This window comes from Sorex araneus, chromosome X, assembly GCF_027595985.1.
Source record: "Sorex araneus isolate mSorAra2 chromosome X, mSorAra2.pri, whole genome shotgun sequence".
NCBI classification, from domain to species: Eukaryota; Metazoa; Chordata; class Mammalia; order Eulipotyphla; family Soricidae; genus Sorex; species Sorex araneus.
In genome coordinates, this window is record NC_073313.1 from 165,189,269 (window position 1) to 165,206,245 (window position 16,977).

Here is a 16,977-nt window from a genome sequence, read left to right on the forward strand (position 1 = left end):
AGAGAGACCTGCCATAGAGGGGGCTGGGGGGTGATGGGAGGGAAACTGGCACACTGGTGCTGGGGAACGTACACAGTGGAGGGCTGGGTGTTGGAACACGGTATGACTGAAACCTAGTCACCAACAGCTTTGTAAGGATCTGTCTCACAGTGACTTAATAAAAAAAAAAACTCAAAAAAATAAATAAAAGCACCATTCTCTTCCTCTTGCAAGACAGTTGCTGCAGGGTAAAGGGAATCCTGTTTGAAGGGGAGGTTCTCTCAGAGAGCAGCGGCTGAGTGCAGAGGCAGCCAGGGTGCTCCAGAGAACCCCACTTTAGCCTTGGAGACGAGGAGGAATAGTCTGCCCAGGGACCCGGGCTGAAGCTGTGGGTCCATTGGGGTCCCCAGTACTGAAGCCTGCGGCAAGACCCCAGCCAACCCCTCTCAGCGCACTGGCCGTGGCCCTGGAGGAAACGTGGGGAGTTTGAAGGAAACGCGTTGCCATGCCGCTGCTCCGGGCTTCAGTGAGCTTGTGGTCTTGAAGACAGAAGAGCGGAAGGGGGGTCAGTGCAGAGATGGTAGAGTGGTGGCAGTGTGGTGGCGTGAGTTGGTGACAGTGGGAAGGACGTGGGTGCAGAGCAGATGCTGGCACAGCTGTGTTCCCTCCTGCTTGGCACTGCGCATGTCCTCCAGGGACTGTGAGCCTCAGGCTTCGTCTCTCCTCGAATGCTTCTGCGTCCCTTTCTTGGCTTCCGGGCAAACCCCTGACCCCGGCCCGGGTAAGGTGTGTCTGGAGGGGCAGAAACAGGTCCAGGAGACTCGCCAGTGGACAGAGCTGATGTTTGAGTCGGGGAGTGTCTTTTCCTGTCTTGCACGTTCTCTGTGTGCGTAGTCATAAGGCAGTACCTTGCTGCGCGTTCAGGAGGAGCACCGTCGGGGTGCGCGGTGTAGTAATTCACTAGGACAGAGAAACAAAATACCTCTGGGGTGGGGGTGAACGTGTATCGCAGGAACAAGCTGAGAAATCCAGTTGTTGACTTTCCGGTTCTCTTTTTCTGTTTTGCTTTGGGGCCACACCCAGCAGTACTCAGGGATCACTCCTGGCCGTGCTCAGGCCCATCAGACAGATCTTTCCACTGGAGAGAGACACTTTGCAGGGTCATAGGGTTCCTCTGATGATAGTTGTCAACTCCAGGCCACTGGGTAGAGGCAAGAAAGAGGGAGTACCTGTCCCTGTGTGCCTGTACCAGCCCTGAGGACCAGCGTCTGCAGGAGCACGGGGAGAGTCAGGGGCTTCCTCAGGGCCAGAGCATCCAACTCCAGTCTCTGGTCATACCAGGAAAAACGTCGTAAAAAGACAGTCAGGGGACCGTAGAAAGACAGCAGTAGGACAGAAGGGAGTCATTATTTTCATGCAGCTGATCAGGGTTCAATCCCTGGCATCCAGTATAGTCCCATAGGGGCCCCCAAGGATTAATTCCTGAACACAAAGCCGGGAGTAACCCCTGAGTATCACCAGATGTTCCCCCCCCCCAAAAAAAAAAAAAAAGAAAAAAAACTCAGGACCAGAGCACCCAATGGCTCTGATTGATTGCAGGTCACCTCATGATCCCTGAACACCAGCAGATTTGGTTCCCCCCCCCCCCAAAAAAAAGACATTTCCAGAAAACATAATTCACGCGTCTCACCTATCTTCACCAAAATGTAGGCTTTGAGAGTGATGTCTGGGCAGAGCAGCGCAGACTAGCAAGTGTATTCTGAGGATGCCATGCAGAGTAAGAGAGCCTTTTTGTCGCGCTTTTCCAAGCTGCAGTTCTCATTGTGCTCATTTCATTTCAGGTATCTATTTGTCCGATTTAACGTACATCGATTCAGCATACCCATCAACTGGCAGCATTCTAGAAAATGAGCAGCGATCCAATCTAATGAATAACATCCTCCGGATCATTTCTGACTTGCAACAGTCCTGTGACTACGGTGAGTCTCTGGGGACTGGCCCCGCCACGCTCTGCTGGCGTCTGACCCCTCCGACATGAGCCAGTGACTTGAGAACTGCAGTTTCTCACTGCCTTCCTCACCGCCCAGGCCAGCAGGGAGCACCTGCTTCAGATCCTGCTTAAGACACGTCTAACATGTTTTTTTCTATCCTTTTCTTTTCTTTTCTTTTCTTTTCTTTTCTTTTCTTTTCTTTTCTTTTCTTTTCTTTTTGGGTCACACCCGACGATGCACAGGGGTTACTCCTGGCTCTGCACTCAGGAATTGCTCCTGGCGGTGCTCAGGGGACCGTATAGGATGCTGGGAATTGAACCCAGTTTGGCCGCATGCAATGCAAACGCCCTCCCCGCTGTGCTATCGCTCCAGCCCCTTTTCTTCCCTTTTCATCAGGTAGATCATTACAAAGCTGTTCATAGTTGGGTTTCAGTCACACAGTGCTCCAGCACCAGTGCACATTTCCCACCGCCATTGTCCCGTTTCCCTACCACTCATCCCTCAGTGCCCCATCCCACCCCCCGCCCCCAGCCTCCCTCTATGGGAGGCACTTTCTTTCCTGCTCTCTCCTTTTTCCTTTTCTGCACTATGGTTTACAATACAGATGCTAAGAGGTCATGGTGTTTGTTCAGGGCGTTTGGTATTTTTATCAGGACTGGAGTAGCTTTTTAATTGGGTGGCAGCTTTAGGATGTGGATGTGACTGCTGAGGCTTCTGGAAATACAGGGAGGAAGGGGGAGGTAGCCCGTCCCGACCCCAAGAAAGCCTGGAGATTTCAGCCATGAAGCCCGCATACCCGAATTTTCAGCAGATTATGTCTTGGTGAGGTTCCATCCTGAGAGGATGGAGTCAGGCTGGGATATGGCAGCGATTTTGGATTGTGGAAGCAAGCGGCTGCCGGGGCCTCTGCTTGGGCGGGCTCTAGGCTGACCACCCCCCTCCAATTTACCCATGTATGTTCAGCCATGTGTGGGTCCAAGATTAATTGCAGCTTTTTATCCCTTGCGAGATTTATTTTTGGGTCTCTGAAATAAATGAGCTTGTATAGCTGAGCCAGAGGTGGTTTGTGGGTCTAGCTCCCACATACCTAGCTTTTGGCCATTTAATTTCTTGCATGTGGTCCAAAGTTGTTGGGTCTGACCAAAGGCACAGCAGCAATTTGGGGGTATCAGGAAGCCTGAAGGCACCATCAGGCTGCTGATGCACTCGCCCCACAGGTACAGGTTGACCTGCTGATGACGCCACACCCCCACGGGCCAAAGTTCTTAAAGCTGGTGTTGAGGAAATGCCTGTTGTTGCCTGAGGTACATATTAGAGAACCATGAAAAAAGCATTTGAGCAAGCTCAGGTGATTTGAAAATAGTTTTTCGTGATGTTGTAAAATGTTTTGGTGCTGGGCCCGGGAGCAACTCAAAGGACAGCGCCTGAGCCCTGAGCACTGCCAGGAGCAGCACAGAAAGCCACCGGGCGTGGCCCAGAGACCAAAGGATTCTTTGGTGGGTAGGGAGTAGGGAAGGGTAGGCTGTTGAGATGTATGACTTCAGGGTTTAAGAGGCAGTGTCACCTGACATATTTAAAGTAAGTTTGTCTTGGGGCTGGAGAGATAGCACAGCGGGTAGGGCGTTTGCCTTGCACGCGGCCGACCCGGGTTCAAATCCCAGCATCCTATATGGTCCCCTGAGCATGGCCAGGGGTAATTCCTGAGTGCAGAGCCAGGAGTAACCCCTGTGCATTGCCAGGTGTGACCCAAAAAAAAGCAAAAAAAAAAATAAAATAAAATAAAATAAAATAAAGTAAGTTTGTCTTAAATCATCTGGTTTTATGTTGTTGTTTGTTTTGGGGCCACACCCAGTGGTACTCAGGGCTGACTCCTGGCTCGGTGCTCAGGGACCACTCCTGGCGGAGCTCAGGGCACCAGATGGGGTGCTGGGGGTCAAATCTGGGTTGGCCTCGTGCAAAGTAATCTTTCCCGATGTCCTATGCTTGGACCCAAATACTCTAGTTTTGGGCTGGAGCGATAGCACAGCGGGTAGGGCGTTTGCCTTGCATGTGGCCGACCCAGGTTCGATCCCCAGCATCCCATATGGTCCCCTGAGCACCGACAGGAGTAACTCCTGAGTGAAAAGCCAGGAGTAACCCCTGTGCATTGCCGGGTGAGACCCCAAAAAAAAAAAAAATACTCTAGTTTTATGAATGTCCATCTTCACTTTTAAGAATTTCAAAAAGGGCTGGAGAGAGCCCAGCGGGCTATCAGTGCAGCAAGCCTGAGTCCAGGCTCTGACACTGGTGGTTCCTGAGCACAGAGGAATGCCTCGTGTGCCAGAGAGATAGTACAGAGATCTGGGTGCTTGCCTTGCACACAGCTGACCCAGGTTCAGTCCCCACACAGTGTGTGGTTCCCCCAAGCAGTGCCATGTCAGTGTCCCTTCCCCGCAGAAAGAAAGAATGCCTCCAAAGGAACCACCTTTTATTATACTACGCACTGAAATGAGACCTTAGTAGGAATCACCATGAAGGCTTCATAATTTCCATTTCCAGTTAAAATCCTCAGATACATAGGACCTTGTCAGTGGAACTTTCATTAAAGTCTATACAAGCAGCATCTAATTGCAATTCTCCAAGTTGCCTTCAATTTTACATTAAACAGGATTTCTTTCAGTAATGTCCTTCTAGAATTCATTGCAATTTTGCTGCTAAAAGCTTAATTTACTTTGAAATATTTCCTCAGCTTAACTGCTTAAAATCTTAGTGAAGATGTACCTTATTGGTTTACTGCTAATTGTAATAATTTCTTATGTTTTCCCCAGACATCCCCATGTTGCCTCATGTCCAGAAGTACCTGAATTCTGTGCAGTATATAGAGGAGCTGCAGAAATTTGTGGAAGATGATAATTACAAGTAGGTTAACTCTTCAAATACAGTTGGGTGTTTTGTTTTTGTTTTTTGGGTTTTTTTTGTTTGTTTGTTTGTTTTGCTTTTTGGGTCACATCCAGCAATGCTTAGGGGTTCCTCCCAGCTCTGCACTCAGGAACCACTCCTGGCAGTGCTTGGGGGAACCTATAGGATGCCGCGGATTGAACTGGGTCAGCCGCGTGCAAGGCAGAAGCCCTAGCCACTGTACTGTATCGATCCAGCCCCCAAATACGATTTTCAACTACCTGGTCCTATCCCGATGCCCTTCCCTACATTACATAAATGAGCCCAGTCCAGTTGACCATCTATGAAATTACAGGTAATTAAGCATTTTTAAAATTATTTGATGTGGGGTCAGAGCAATAGTACAGCAGCTAGGGCATTTGCCTGGGGTTTGATCCTGGCATCCTTAATGGTTCCCTGAGCACACCAGGAGTGCGTCCTGAGTATAGAGACAGGAATAACCTCTGAGCATTCTTGGGTGTGACCCAAAAAAAAAACAAAAATAAAATTATCGTTATTACTATGTGATGTGATTGGACTACTATAAAGCATCTTCACTATTGGGGCTGGAGCTATAGCACAGCGGGTAGGGCGTTTGCCTTGCACTCGGCCGACCCGGGTTCGAATCCCAGCATCCCATATGGTCCCCTGAGCACCGCCAGGAGTAATTCCTGAGTGTAGAACCAGGAGTAACCCCTGTGCATCGCTGGGTGTGACCCAAAAAGCAAATAAATAAATAAATAAATAATAAAAAAATAAAGCATCTTCACTATTAAGTATTCCATCTTTTTCAAGTTTTTGAGAGCTAATGTTTGATAGTTTTTGCCTAAATTTTTTCTCCCTTTTTATTCAAATATTGAGTCTCTCCGGGAATGTATCTTTAATGGACTGAAGGAATAATGAAAGTCTACAGAATAAAAGCTTACTTCTTTTTTCATGATCATTTTGACATGCCTTGTTTTCCCAACTTTTTGTAGCTTGAGAGAATGAGAATTCCCTTACGGGTTAAGTCACTCAAGTGGCTATCCCCACTTTCTACCTTTCCCAGGACTACCCTGGGTGGGATGAGTTTGGGAATATTGACTAGATCCTGACTACAGTTAGTGCTGTGTGGTATACCTCAGAACATCCAGGGCAGCCTACCTGGTTCCAGCCTCCAGCACCCCATATGGTCCCAAATACATATGTTTTCCCTGAGCACAGAGCCAGGAGTAGGTCCTGAGCACAGTTGGATATGGTTAAAAACTGAACAATCAAAAAACTACATCAGCTTGTACTGTCAAGTAATTGGAATATGATTGGATCTTAAGTTCTTAGAAAATAACAAGTAAGAATCTATTTCTAGAACACACCATGTATCATTCTGAGTGTCACTTGTATTCAACACTGCCGTTCAAGATTTTTAAAGTACTGATTTTCAGAAAAATGCTTATTGATAATAGGGTTTGGACAACATCGTAAGTGCCATCCCCAGCTGTTTTAACATCCTATCTCTTCCGATCATTTCCACCCACAAGATTCATTACTCTAATAAATTATTGTGAGCAACTTTATAAAAATAATTTTTTTTTTTTTTTTTTTTTGCTTTTTGGGTCACACCTGGCTCTGCACAGGGGTTACTCCTGGCTCTGCACTCAGGAATTATCCCTGGCGGTGCTCAGGGGACCATATGGGATGCTGGGAATCGAACCCGGGTCGGTCGCGTGCAAGGCAAACGCCCTACCCGCTGTGCTATCGCTCCAGCCCCAAAAATAAAATTTTTAAATAAAAAAAAATACCACTTTTTCTATGAAACTGGAAACTGCAGAGTATCCTAGATGGAAGTTTCTACCAATAATAAACTTTGACCCAGCACAGTCATTTAGAAAGAGTTTTGCAAACAACCTTTTATTTGTACACATTCTTTATACTATGTGGGGTTGCTTGTGTTTTAGTATCTAGTTTTTAAGTGAGGTGGTTTTTAATTTCAGTGTTTACAGATGCCCTCAAATTACCTACTAAAAGTTTAGGAAGAATTTTTATAATAGAATAATGTATGAAAGTTGTTGAATGTAAGTAAGAGTTAACTACAGTATGATCACTATATCACTGTATCACTGTCATCCCGTTGTTCATTGATTTGCTCAAGCAGGTGCCAGTAACGTCTTCGTTTGTCCCTATCGTGTGCTAGTATAGCCCGATGGCATCTGCTCGCTTCAGGAACACGAAGAGCATGTTGTTGTTACTGTTTTTGGCATATCAAATACGTCACGGGTAGCTTGCCAGGCTCTGCCATTCGAGGAAAAAATAAATAAATAAATAAATAAATAAATAAATAAATAAATAAATAAATAAATAAATAAATAAATAAATAAATAAAACAAAAATAAAGAGCCACACACTCCAGGAAAAATTGTGCCACTCTCTTCCAGGAGCTTTGTTTTTTGTTTTTGGTGGTTTTTTTTTTCTTTTTGGGTCACACCTGGCAATGCACAGGGGTTACTCCTGGCTCTGCACTCAGGAATCACCCCTGGCGGTGCTCAGAGGACCCTATGGGATGCCGGGGATCAAACCCGGGGCGGCCGTGTGCAAAGCAAACACCCTCCCCACTGTGCTATCACTCCAGCCCCCCAGGAGCTTTGTTTTATAGTCTTTGAATCTTGGCTGTTGATGGAATTACATGGCTCTGAGGGTAGTTTGTGGGTGTGACTGCCAAGCTACTGGAAAACTGGGTATCTGGGGGGAGGAAGCCCAGTCCCTATCCGAGCAGGCTTGGAGATCTCAGCCATGGGTCCCGCATACCTGGGCTTCTCTGTCGGTTCTTTCATGCGTGAGGCTCGTCCAGGCAGGTGGAGAGTGGCCTTGAGCATGGCTGTGGTTGGGTTCTGGAGGTTTTTGGCTGCCCGGGCTCTGTTTGGGGCGGGGAGGGAAACGCAACCCACCCCCCTCCGAGGGCCCCCCCCATGAAGACAGCCTGGCATGGAGGCAATATGATATCAGTTAAATTGTCTTTTAGTCATTCAGCAAATACCATCTATTTATTTTTTAATTATTTAGCAATGTTGGGTTAGTTTGGGGAAAATTATCTATTTTCAAGCATAATTTTTTATTTTTTCTAATAGTTTTTAGACTAATGTCAACTAAGGATTGTGCACAGAGAATATTCCCGAATGCTGGGGTTATTTTATATAAATGCTTTTGGCTTTGATGAGAAACAATGTGATCTTGATGTTGTATCAGATCTTAATCTTTGTGTGTGTGTGTTGTTTTTCTCTGCTTTCAGACTGTCATTAAAGATAGAACCAGGAACCAGTACCCCTCGTTCTGCTGCTTCCAGGGAGGACTTAGTCGGTGAGTGATGCTTCTCGCTCATTACCCAGTAACCAGACAAACTCATCAGGAATATACTCCGAGGGAGATAAATACTTGACATACTCTTTGCTATGTTTGAAAATATCTTTTTGATACTAAGATCAATGCTTTTTAAAAAAATTTGAGAGTGCTTACTTGTAGTTTATTGGTGATATACCAGCAAGCACTCAAGTCTAACCAAGAAAGACGGATCCAGGGGCTGGAGCGATAGCACAGCAGGGAGGGCATTTGCCCTGCACTTGGCCAACCCGGGTTCGATTCCCAGCATCCCATAGGATCCCCCGAGCACCGCCAGGAGTGATTCCTGAGTGCAGAGCCAGGAGTCAGCCCTGTGACCCAAAAACCAAAAAAAGAAAGATGGATCTGGGCAGGGCTGTAGCTCTGCAACACAACAGGGCCCTCAGGCCAGGCCCCCAGTTCTGTCCCTGCCAGCTGCGCCCCAGGCCCCCCTCCCAGCATCTGCCGTCCCCAGTAGTCCTGAGAGGGGGCTGCAAAGGAGAAGAAGATGAGAAAACCCAAGGGGAGTGTGTGAGAAGACTCTGCCCTAGGTTGCGGGGTGTATTCTGCATGAACATGCCCCCAGAATGGTTTGGAGGCCAAGTTGGTGGTGGGGAAACTCAGGCCATGTGCAGGAGCGCTGTGGAGATGGCCAGGAACGGTCCAGACACGGTTAGGGAAGAGCACTTGCCTCAGCTGGGAAGGCGCTTTACACCGCTGATTTCTCCTTTGCTTGGAAAATCATGCTGACTTGAATCACTATAGGAGACAGCTTTATTGGCTTGATGTCTTTAAATTTTAGTGACGGGTCAGGGATGTGAGTGAATTGGTGCAGGCAAGTGCTGTCCCTGATACCTCCTTACCCCCTGAGCACTCCCTGTAGTGGCCCCACAACAACAGCATTAAAAAAAAATCTTTTTTTTTTTTTTTTGCTCTAGTAGTAGACTGAAAGCACTGGAAATACAAATGGCCATAGATGCTTCTGTCTTTTTTGCCCCCCACCCCCCGCCACGTGTTGCTCAGCCGTCCGCCACCTCAGCTGTTGGAGGGACCCTGCCGAGCCCATAGTAAAACCCAGAGCATGTCCTCCACCCTGGGACCGTACCCCCAGCCCTCAGAATTGCTGACTTACCGGTGGCTTCATAAAGGGGATGTTCAGGGGCTGGAGAGATACCACAGTGGGTAGGGTGTTTGCCTTGCACGCGGCCGACCCGGGTTCAAATCCCAGCATCCCATATGGTCCCCTGAGCCCGGCCAGGGGTAGTTCCTGAGTGCAGAGCCAGGAGTAACCCCTGTGCATTGCCAGGTGTGACCCAAAAAGCAAAAAAAAAAGGGGGGGGGATGTTCAGTACAAAGTGCACAGCACACCGTGAGCCGCACCGCACAGCGACAGTGCCATGCTCCAGGAAGTCGCTCATCAGCACCTATGCAAAAAAAAAAAAAATCAAAATAGACCTGACATTAAGCCCCACATGTTTCCGTTCTGAAACCATATAAAGGCTCACCCAGCAGACTGACGTTTCTTGGTTTTGTCGTGAACTAAGACCACGTAAATAGCATCGGAAGACAGGCTCCGCTTACGTTGAGGCTTCCACAACCGTTGTCAACTTTTTCTTTCTGCTTGGCCCCTAGGTCCCGATGTCGGCGCGTCCCCGCAGAGCGGGCGCAAGAGTGCCACCGCTGAAGCAGCCTTGCTCCCCGCCACGCCGCCCTCCCCACGGAACCTCATCCCCCATGGACACAGGAAGTGCCACAGCTTGGGCTACAAGTCAGCCTTCTCCTTTCTCGTCTAGTCACTGGCAGGGTTTCCCTCCACAACCCCTCCCTTAATAAGCATTAAAGGTGTTTTTGCATATTTTGCGCTTCAGTAAAGCATTGTTGGCCCAAAAGCTTGTTTCTGCCTTAATCTGAATTTGGAAATGAGCTTTGTATGTTCTCATAATGCCTTTGACATGTGGGTCAGATGAGTATCATAAATAAAATCAGACCTCGAAGACGGTCATTATTTATTTGAACCGTCATAAACGTGGGCCTTTAAAGTTTGCTGTTTTCCTAACTGCAAAGAAAAGGGAGCATTTTTGTTAAGTTTTAGAAGATTTGTGAGCTGGAGTGATAGGACAGCCAGTAGGGCATTTGCTTGCATACGGCCACTCCAGGTTTGATCCCGGCACCCCATATTGTCACCCAAAATCTCCAGGAGTAACCCTGAGCGATGCTGATATGACCCAAAAACCTTTAAAAAAAAGGGGGGGGGATTGTGAGGGATTTTTTTGTGGGTTTTTTGTTGTTGTTTTTGTGGAGGGGCAGGGTTGGGCACACGCAGGAGTGCTCGATGATCCCTGTCATGTGGGCAGTGCTTGGAGAACCACATGATTCTGGGATCCAACTCTGGCCATCTGCATGCAGAGCATGGGCACTCAGAAGTTGTCTCCCGGCCTGAGGCTAGTTTCTTAAAAGGGAGCCTGTGACTGTGCCACAATTGTTGCGGGTATTCTAATAGTGTTTTTCTGCAAAGTGAAAATTTTTCATGGGACTCACAACTTTGATGCAGTTGACGCTGGCACTGCCGTTTGTGTTAATCAAGCCACATCAAAGTGTGTGCCACAGGGCCACACACCAGCTAGCGGCACGTTAAAGTATGTAGCATAGCATGTTACATACCTATGTAATGGGTGCCTGAGGACTGGTTTCCTGAGACAGTCTGTCCCTAAGCTCCCAGCTTTGATGGTGAGAAATGTGTTGGTTAGGAGCAGAGTCCAGAAGTAGGTTCAGGAGAGCTGGCAAATCTTTCCCTCCTGCGTTTTTATTTATTTATTTATTTATTTTGCTTTTTGGGGTCACACCCAGCGATGCACAGGGGTTACTCCTGACTGCACTCAGGAATTACTCTTGGTGGTGCTCAGGGGACCATATGGGATGCTGGGAATCAAACTCATATTGGCTGCGTGCAAGGCAAACACCCTCCCCGCTGTGCTGTCGCTCCAGCCCCAGCCCCTGTCTCCCTCGTCTTTAGATGAGAGCGTCTTTCCCGTTGATGGATGAGCCCCACCTCCCTCTCTCTCTTTGCAGTTTCATTCATAAAATGAACACAGCCGAGTTTAAGAGTGCGACGTTCCCCAATGCGGGACCCAGACACCTGCTGGACGACAGCGTCATGGAGCCCCACGCCCCGTCCAGAGGCCACGCAGAGAGTTCCACATTGTCCAGCGGCATCTCCATCGGTGAGAGACGCCCCGCGGCCCCCCCGGCCCCGTTCAGGTCCTTTCTCAGCCTGCGCGGAGCAGCGCCAAGCTGGCAGCTCCACACTCATAGCCCTGAAGTTCAGAACTCAGACTTTTTTTTTTTTTTGCTTTTTGGGTCACACCCAGCATTGCACAGGGGTTGCTCCTGGTTCATGCACTCAGGAATCACTCCTGGTGGTGCTCAGGGGACCCTCTGGGATGCTGGGAATCGAACCCGGGTCGGCCGCGTGCCAGGCAAACGCCCTCCCCACTGTGCTATGGCTCCAGCCCCAGACTCAGACTTTTTCAGAATGCTTTTAGCATCAGCCCCCATTATGGGGGCGTGGGGGGGGCAGTGAGAAAGGAGCCTGGGTGCATCAGGGGTGCCTGCGTAGGGTCTGCACGAGGACCACGAAGGAGGCAGTTAGGGCTGATTCTGAGGTTTGGACTAAGCCCCCGACTAGATGGGGATGTTCTTGACGTGGGAGAAAGGGTGACCTGGGTGGGGCAGGTTAGGGTGTTCGGAGATTTGAGAACTAGGACTTCGGCCTCATTGGCCCCTTAGGGAGCGGTCAGTCAGGCTCAGAGCTCTGGGGGGCCCCTCCAGTCTGGGGTGCTCACTGTGTTCAGGCCAAGGCACTCGTTGGGGTGGGAAGGAGAGTTCAGTTCAGATAAGTTCAGTTGCCTAATGTTTAGGAGCTGAATAAGTGACCCTTTGAAAAGGACGCATCATTGAAGACAGACCCGAAGTCAGGCTGCTTCCTTGGGGTTCAGTGAACCAGGGTGGGATGAGGGATTTGAGAGGCATCCGCCTGTGTGCTCCTGGCCCCAGTTGAATCCTCCACATGACATCCAGTTCCCCCGGCAGCACCAGGGGCGACAGCCATGGCCACTGGGGACCACAGCTCCTTCCAGCCTTGTTCCATTCCTGTCACCAGCTTGGAAATATCCGGGGGGGGGGGGCGGTCCACCTGCGGGTGTTGTCCCGGAGTAGGCTAATCTGTTCTTGGCTCTGTGCTTCTGGAACAGAGTCCCCTTCTGCAGAGTGCCCACCCTCCCCTTGCAGCTCAGCAAAGATAATCCACCAGTCACCACCCACCTTCCAGTTCCTCCAATTTCTCCTCAAACCAGAACATTCTCACTTCTCCCAAGAACAGCCTCTAACGAGTGCAGTCCTAAGGCAGTGGGAACAGAGGGCAGTTCCAGTGAGCCCCCACTCACACACACAGCACGTGCAAAATCAGAGGGCGTCTGAGAGATGAAGGACATCATAGCATCGATCATTTCCATTGTATTTTAAAAAATAGCCCTAATGATCTCCTGATAGAATATTATCACGCAAATAACGTAATTATAGATTTTTGTTTTGTTTTGTTGCTTTTTTGGGTCATACCCGCTGATGCTCAGGGGTTACTTCTGGCTCTGCACTCAGGAATTATTCCTGGCGGTGCTCAGGGAACCCTATGCCTATGAGATGCTGGCAGTTGGACCCGGGTTGGCCGCATGCAAGGCAAACACCCTACCTGCTGTGCTATTGCTCTAGCCCCAAGTTTTTTTAGGCACAGAGAATTTGGGGGAAATATCCTCTTGTTTCAGTGTGTTTTGGTGTCTTGGGGTTATGCTGGTGGTAAGCTTCTCAGCCAGGTCCCAGTTGCGGCGCTGTGTGGCCATGTGCCACATGTGTGGATTGGGGGGGTGTCAGGACCCCACTGCACCCTCAGTTTCCGACACATCCTCTAGCCCTGAGAAGTTTTTAAGTATTAGATTCCATCTGTAGCGCTGGTGTTTAAAAGCGAGAATGACTCTTTATTTTAGGAAGCAGTGATGGCTCTGAGCTGAGTGAAGAGACCTCCTGGCCTGCCTTTGAAAGGTAAGAGAACTTGCCCACTGCTCTTGCCTTTAGGTTGTGTCAAAGTTTGCAGCATCAAGTCTAAGGAAAGCTCACTACGTATCTCCAAGGGGTTACTCGGGACAGAAATGATTGATACTTCATTCATACTTAAGTACAACCAACCCCTCGAATCTCAAATGTCATCAATACTGGTAGAGTTGAAAATATTTAGCTCTCTAATCTCATACTAATCACTCAATAGAGAGCAGTTATACTTCCGTACATTGGAAGTTAAGCTACATTTGGGTTGTTTAATTTCTTGCTGCTTGGCTGACAGTGAGTCCTCGTTCTTGGTGGATTTTCACAAGGCCTTCATCTTTCTGCAATTAAGATTTTGTTTGTTACACCTTGTTTTTCAAAGTAACGTTGATGCTTTCTGCTCCGCGTTATCGGTGTGCCCCAGTTTTGTTCCCTATTTTGGGAGATTCTTGACTTGTGTTTTTACAGATTATTTACTTTCAACTTCCACTGTCATCTCTTTTTTCCTTAAACAGGAAAAACTCAAGAGTTTGCTTCTGACAGACTCTGAATTTATAGATTACTTTAATTCCTACCCCCTAGGAAGAGCATAATGTCATCGAGTGTAGGTTTGAGAGGCTATTAAAATCTTACACAAAAACTGTAGGATTTGGGGGGCTGGAGTGGTAGCACAGCGGGTAGGGTGTTTGTCTTGCACGCGGCCGACCCAGGTTCGAATCCCAGCATCCCATATGGTCCCCTGAGCACCTCCAGGAATAATTCCTGAGTGCAGAGTCAGAAGTAACCCCTGAGCATCACCAGGTGTGACCCAAAAGGCAAAAAAAAAAAAAAAAACTATAGGATTTGGGGCAGGAGAGATAGTGGGGTGGGGGGGTGCCTTGCCTTGCACATGACCAACCCAGTTCCAATCCCAGAACCCCATGTGGTCCCTGGAGCCTGCCAGGAATGATCCCTGAGCACAGAGCCAGGAGTAGCCCCTGAAAATCACCGATATGCCACAGGCCCCCCTTTTTTTCATGTGAGTAAATTGGGCCAGAACCCCAGGAACGATGGTACATACAGTAGGTTGGGCACTTAACTTGTATACAGCAAACCCAGATTCAATCCCCAGCACCCTATGTGGTCTCCCAAACCCTGCCAGAAGTAAGCTCTGAGCACAGCCAGGTGTGGCCACAAAATAGAACAAAAAGTAAGTAATCAGGATGGTGCTGTGCTAATAATTTTTGCTCGCGCCTAGGGGCTGCTTATGAGACGGGGCTTTAAATGATGTTGCCTTCACATCCCAAAACAATGCTTTCTTTTAGAACAAATGTTTGGCTTTGCACACACTTGTAGCTAAAAATAGCTGCTGTTCTTTTGCCAGGTTTAAGTCAGTGACTCAAAACATTTTGAGTGTAAATTCGTGCTGTTCAGTGAGATTCATACATGAAGTAGGAAAGAGTAAACCAAAACCCTAAGATTTAACCACCTGGATATTGAACCTGAAAATTGTACTCTGGATAAATATACCATTTCTTTGTCCTTTTATTGCTATTTAAATAGATATTTTCTGTTCACATACATTTATTAACAGGCTACCTTACTAACTTTTCCCAGACAAAGGAAGTAACGTGTGTGTGGTGTGTGTGTGTGTGTGTGTGTGTGACACTCTTGGCTCTGCACTCAGAACTCACTCCTGGTGGTGCTCAGGGGACCCTATGGGATGCCAAGGATCAAACCCAGGTCGGCCGTGTGCAAGGCAAACGCCCTACCTGCTGTACTATCGCTCGGACCCCAAGAAATACTCTTTACCATTATGTAGGCATATTAGCTATGCCTGTTTATCCTTTACTGACTTTATCACTCGTTCATTGCAGTTGCTGTGGAGGTGAAATAATACTTTGTTTATGTCTGTGACTCAGTGGAACTCTTTCGTTGTCCTTTATATGCAAGCTAGAGAGGCAGGCGGTAGATGGGGCAGCAGAGTGTGGGCTCACAAATACGAGGCCCAGGGTCGAATCCCCAGCACAGCAGCAAAAGAAAAAGTAAAGTCAACAAAAGATCCAGCGGACAAGAACGTGGTTAGGCCATTTCTTTTTGCACTTACAGGCCACAGTTCTTTGAGGTGTCTTCATAGGGACAGTGAAAATGAGTTACTTCTGTGAATCCAGCCCTGCTGAAATGAATCCAAGAACTGGAAGAAAAACAAGGGTTTCTCCAGTCTTTTTCAGACTTCACTGTTACTTAATTATAAATAGCTTTTAAATTATTTTAACAGATTGGAGACACCGCATGAATGTACAAATGTGTGGTAGGGACGAAGCACCTAGAGTAGTATTTCTAGAGTAAATAGTAGGGAAAAAATTTTGTCGATCTAGACTGAGTGCTTCAAAACTAGAGACAGTCATCCACTGTCGGTTGGTAGAGTGTGCAAAGCTGTCCACAGTGGCTGTGCTGTTCTAGATGTTGGTGATGCTCGTGTGGGTAAAAGTATATGTAATATATACAATTTATACTGGACTCCGACAGGAGCAGATTATACCATTCTCTGGGCCCGGTGACAAGAGTGGCACGAAATGGCTATCGGAGCCACCTGAAGGCCAGCAGGTACCACCCCCTGCATTCAGGGGTCACACACTTCCCCTCTGGTGTTGGTGATCGGCTTCCGTGGTGGGTGTGGGTTCCCGTCATTTCTGCTCTCTCTCATGTAATTGATTGGGAAATTTGATTTCTCAGATAAAATCTAGAGATAATTGGGAACTACTCTCTCCCTCCCACACACCTCTCCCCGAAGGGCTGCATCTGTGTGTCATGTTTGAAAAATAATCCCGAAGTTGGTAACTGCAACTGCATGGGTCGTTCTGATACTGCAGTTCTGCTCGGCTGCCGCAGTCCCCGAACCTGCTTGTTATTCCAAGGCTGCAGTCAAAGCGTTTACTTGGCTGAAACTTTATTTAATTTGTTTAAATGTGTTTTCAGATCAACTGGAGATCCTGAATTTAGAACAGCCTGTTTCATTCAATAATGTTCAAACTCACGTTCATTCTGGTTGAACTGAGTCTCTGCACAGTACCGAGTACAGACTCGGAGGTGGGGGTGGAGATCGGGTACGGGAAGTCCGCGTGGTACATAATCAGCCAGCACCCCAGGAAACAAGACTGCACACCTCCAAAGTAAACCCTTTGTCAGTTTGGTGGTGTCTGGCCTTCTCGTCTCTACTTCCTGAATATGAAACTGTCTGTTGAAGTTTCTAGTGTTTGCCAGAAATTTTGAGTTACTTTTGGAGACACCTAAATAATCTTAAAGGCACAGACTGATATCGATTCCAGTTTTCTTGGATTTTTTGGAATTCTGTGGCTCATGCCAGATCACCCAAGGATGGCCAGTGTCTGTGTTCTAACTGCCATGGGATCATTCTCGCTTTAAATGCAGAGCCTTAAATCACTGGGCGAAGGTAGTTAAATGTCTGGTTATCTTGTGTTTTCTTCACGGGAAAAAGAAATCTGCTTCCGAGTTCTTTCTTGGAGAGCTGCTGGCCGATTATCACACGGACAGCCTCTCACTGTCACACAATTACTGCAGAAAACTGGGTAGTTGGTATTTTTAATTCTCACGCTGTTGTTCCTGCCTTCTTAGGATTAAGTTAAGCATGGGTTTTCTTTTTGTTTTTCGA

General features: G+C 47.8%; 1 protein-coding gene across 2 annotated transcripts in view; it reads left to right on the top strand.

Moving 5' to 3' along the window:
* Positions 1 to 16,977, top strand: part of RALGPS2 (Ral GEF with PH domain and SH3 binding motif 2) — a 120,144-nt gene that overhangs the window by 88,691 nt on the left and 14,476 nt on the right. Inside the window, exons 9-15 of one of the 2 annotated variants that reach the window (XM_055119908.1) lie at positions 1,821 to 1,958; positions 4,778 to 4,868; positions 8,149 to 8,216; positions 9,867 to 10,002; positions 11,304 to 11,455; positions 13,271 to 13,325; positions 15,834 to 15,911. In XM_055119908.1, coding sequence (XP_054975883.1) covers positions 1,821 to 1,958; positions 4,778 to 4,868; positions 8,149 to 8,216; positions 9,867 to 10,002; positions 11,304 to 11,455; positions 13,271 to 13,325; positions 15,834 to 15,911 — 718 coding nt within the window. The remainder of the gene's footprint in view (positions 1 to 1,820; positions 1,959 to 4,777; positions 4,869 to 8,148; positions 8,217 to 9,866; positions 10,003 to 11,303; positions 11,456 to 13,270; positions 13,326 to 15,833; positions 15,912 to 16,977) is intronic. The other variant, XM_055119909.1, reaches the window with a different exon arrangement.